Source organism: Nansenia antarctica (assembly GCF_963989245.1).
Source record: "Nansenia antarctica genome assembly, chromosome: 19".
NCBI classification, from domain to species: domain Eukaryota; kingdom Metazoa; phylum Chordata; class Actinopteri; order Argentiniformes; family Microstomatidae; genus Nansenia; species Nansenia antarctica.
Window position 1 is genome coordinate 26,306,970 of NC_137692.1, and position 3,963 is coordinate 26,310,932.

General features: G+C 44.2%; 1 protein-coding gene across 1 annotated transcript; it reads right to left on the reverse strand.

Annotated features, from left to right (window-relative positions):
- Positions 1 to 2,121: 2,121 nt before the first annotated feature.
- LOC308174054 (uncharacterized protein) lies at positions 2,122 to 2,997 on the reverse strand (the record flags this gene model as incomplete). Its single annotated transcript, XM_080549107.1, has 1 exon — positions 2,122 to 2,997. One exon carries the CDS (start codon positions 2,995 to 2,997, stop codon positions 2,122 to 2,124), a length of 876 nt encoding a protein of 291 aa, XP_080405233.1.
- Between the last annotated feature and the right edge of the window lie 966 nt (positions 2,998 to 3,963).

A 3,963-nucleotide genomic window follows, 5' to 3' on the forward strand; every position in this document is an offset into this window, starting at 1 on the left:
TACGAAGAGGGGCTCGCCTTGCCTAAGGAGAGGGTCTGCCTTACCTATACGGAGAGGGCTCGCCTTGCCTAAGGAGAGGGTCTGCCTTGCCTATACGGAGAGGGCTCGCCTTGCCTAAGGAGAGGGCTTGCCTTGCCTAAGGAGAGGGTCTGCCTTGCCTATACGAAGAGGGGCTCGCCTTGCCTAAGGAGAGGGTCTGCCTTGCCTATACGGAGAGGGTCTGCCTTGCCTATACGGAGAGGGCTCGCCTTGCCTAAGGAGAGGGTCTGCCTTGCCTATACGGAGAGGGCTCCCCTTGCCTAAGGAGAGGGCTCGCCTTGCCTAAGGAGAGGGTCTGCCTTGCCTATACGGAGAGGGCTCGCCTTGCCTAAGGAGAGGGCTTGCCTTGCCTAAGGAGAGGGTCTGCCTTGCCTATACGAAGAGGGGCTCGCCTTGCCTAAGGAGAGGGTCTGCCTTACCTATACGGAGAGGGCTCGCCTTGCCTAAGGAGAGGGTCTGCCTTGCCTATACGGAGAGGGCTCGCCTTGCCTAAGGAGAGGGTCTGCCTTGCCTATACGGAGAGGGCTACGCACAGAGCCACACAATAAAACCCTCTATCAATTGGAGATCACCTGCTCTTGTCTTCACTAGTAACATAAGCAGCTATGGAACTAAGTAGGAATTAGAAGGGTAAAAGAGAACTGATAAAATATGAATAAGACATTAATAGAATGTAATAAAGATAATTTAAAAATAATATAATAATAATACATTATGACATCACAAAGACATGTGACAGGGCTCTTGAGCTGAGGGGCATGATTTGTCCAAAACAAACCCAACCAATTGTAACTCTGTCAATGACAATAAAGTTCAATCTAATCTAATGTAATCTAATCTAAGTGGAAAAGCGGATGAATAGATGAGAGAGGAAGTACGAAACAATTAAGAGGTTATTCTGTGTGGGTTATACTGAGTGGTTATCGATTCATGCTAAAGACTGGCATATAGATGCAACTCAGAAATTAATCTCATTTTAAATGAAAAGCGAAACATACTCAATGCTAACACAAGGTGGCGGTAGTAGCCTGTCATTCAAAACACAACAGGCGTCGGGTCCCGCGCCAGCTTTGCACACCAGAGTAACAAATACATACAAGCAACAGAGCAACTAAATATATCCCTCACCAAATGTGTACAGACTGCAGTTCTTCCATAATGTACAGTACAGGGTTGATAGACTGCTGTTCTTCCATAATGTACAGTACAGGTTTGATGTTGCTACACTTTGAGTCCAAAGAGACACATTTATACAAAGCATGGTTAAGGTATATGCTTTTCACTTTTATTTCATATAGGCTACTTAAACATTCACAAGTCCCTGAGCCAACTCAACATTGCATAATTAAACTAAACATAGGCATAACAAAGGCACAGTAAGTCTTTATAGTACAACACTAGAAACAGCATACAAAATATATTTAAAAAAAAGAAAAGCATTGCTTCCCCTTGGTGAGCATCACTGTCTGGGTTCTGCAGATCCTCCTGTGTTCCAGTCAGGTAAGAAGTGGTCTTTGTTCAGGTCAGAGGTCACACACATTGTGTAGGATGCAGCGAGCAGTAGCAATATCGGGCCTAGGAGCTTAAGCAGGCACCTCCAACGACCCTTGAGACGACCACAACTTTAACTTTCGTTTTCATTTTCATTGACTTTTAACTTTTGAATTAATGATATACTGAATAGCCGTTGTTTCTTGAAGAATATAATAATAGTAAATGCCTCATGTTTAGTTAAATTGTACCCCATCAGAACCCAATATCTAAGCTTATTTGTTTGTAAACAATGTAATTGTAAACAAATGCAAAATGTACCAACATCTGGCTGGAGGCTGGTGATCTCTATAGCATCAGTGTCTCTAACCCTAACCCTATATAACCCTATATAACTCTAACCCTATATAACCCTATACAACCCTAACTCTATATAACCCTAACCCTATACAGCATCAGTGTTTGTTTTGGGCCAATTAAAAACGGACCATGGGCCGCAGTTGGCCCGCGGGCCGTAGTTTGGACACCCCTTCCCTATACAGATCTATACAGCATCAGTGTCTCTAACCCTAACCCTATATAACCCTAACTCTATACAGCATCAGTGTCTCTCTCCGTGTCTGTCATGGTGGTCCCCTGACTCTGCTGCTGGTCGCTCCTGAGCCTAGCAAAGCATGATGGGAAGGCCAGGAGGGAGTCGGTCGCCCCCCTCCGCATGAACACGTACAGCAGAGGGTCCACCAGGGGGCTGAACTGGACCAGGATGTCGCCCACCTCTGTGTCCTCCTGATTGGTCACAGCTGAGACCAGGTGCTGAATGGTGATGGGCAGGAACAGGATGGTGTAATTACACAGGACCAGGACCAGGGTACCGATGATCCGTCTCCTTTCGATGGCGGGCACTGCGATGGAGACGGACAGAGCCTTCACCGTACCCACGAGGAAGAACACCAGCAGAGGGAAGGGGACGAGGAGAAACACTGCTAACAACATATAAGAGCTCTGAAGAGAGGGTGTGGCAGAGAAAAGGCTGATTTGAATGAAAGGAAACGTCCAGACTGTGGAGGATGTTATGAGGGAGAATTTGATGTTGCGGCGAAAACGGTACCAGAGAGGAAATGCGATTACGAGGTATCTCTCCAGAGCGATGCACACCATGAAACCAACACTACCCACGACACCGAAGAAGGTGACCAAACTAACAGCGAAAGGACTGTAGCCCATCAGCCTGACTGGAATCACACATATCTGTATGAGGTCTGAGATCAGAAGGTTAATGACGTAGACAGGAGCAATGTGATCAGCTCTGATCAGGAAGTAGAGAGCGTAGATTGACAAGGAGATCACAGGAAGTCCGATGGAGAACACTATCCAGGAGACCACAGGTGAGATGATGCTGGTGGTAGTGGTGGTGTTGACAGTGCTAGTGGTGGTGTTGACAGTGATGTTGTTGAACGCTTCCTCCATTCTTGAGTGTTTGCTGGGGGTCTGGGGAGAGCCAAGCTCTGAGAACTGCCAAGTTGAAGGTTTTATGTCGTCTTCATCTTCATATGAATTCTGCTCCGGAGTGTTCAAACTAAAAAACAAATGGAATAGATCATTAGTCTTTGAATGACCTATTTGAGCATCAAAGTGTTTGACACAATCAAAGTTGTCTGCATTCAGCGTCCCTGTCATGATTCATCTGGTGAGTACGAACATGAAGAATTTAATTCAAGTAAAGTGCATCTACATTTACATCTTTCAGACATTTAGCAGACTCTCCAAAGCTCTTTATCCAAAGCAACTTACAACAAGTACATTTGTACAAGTACAAGTAAGTGAATCATCTATACATCAGTCGTCATAAGAAAAAACTAATCCATGCTAGGACCAGGAGCCATTTGCAGTCAATGCTAGAAGGAAGAATTACTTCTTTTTTAATATTCACAATAGAGAAACTGTATCATAACTATTGCTGGGCTACAGTCACTTAACACCGCTGTCAAGACTTTTCAAGAACTGAATATGATTCTCCAGAAAGTTGCAATAATGTCTAGACTAGCAAGGAATGCCCAGCATCTCTTAGAGAAGGAAGCCACTTGCTCCATATTTAGGGGTTACTTCACCGTGTACTTTTCACAGTAAAAACAGAAGAAATAGTCAAAGTCGACCCGTGAACGTTCGATGCCACTGAGATACAGTTTAAATAATACAATACAGTAAATCATTTAACATTGTTTCAGTAGTCCTATACAGTTCATGCTGTGAACACCTAACCCATCGTCACAACCATCAACTTAAAGATTGAACCTTGAACCTTAATGAACTATATTTATATATATAAAGAGATTTATATAATCGATAATTAGTGAGCAGTTTCTCACAATGGTTAGATTTACAGTATGACAGATTACCAGAGGAAAATGTGGTAACCCCTATTTTACAGCCCAG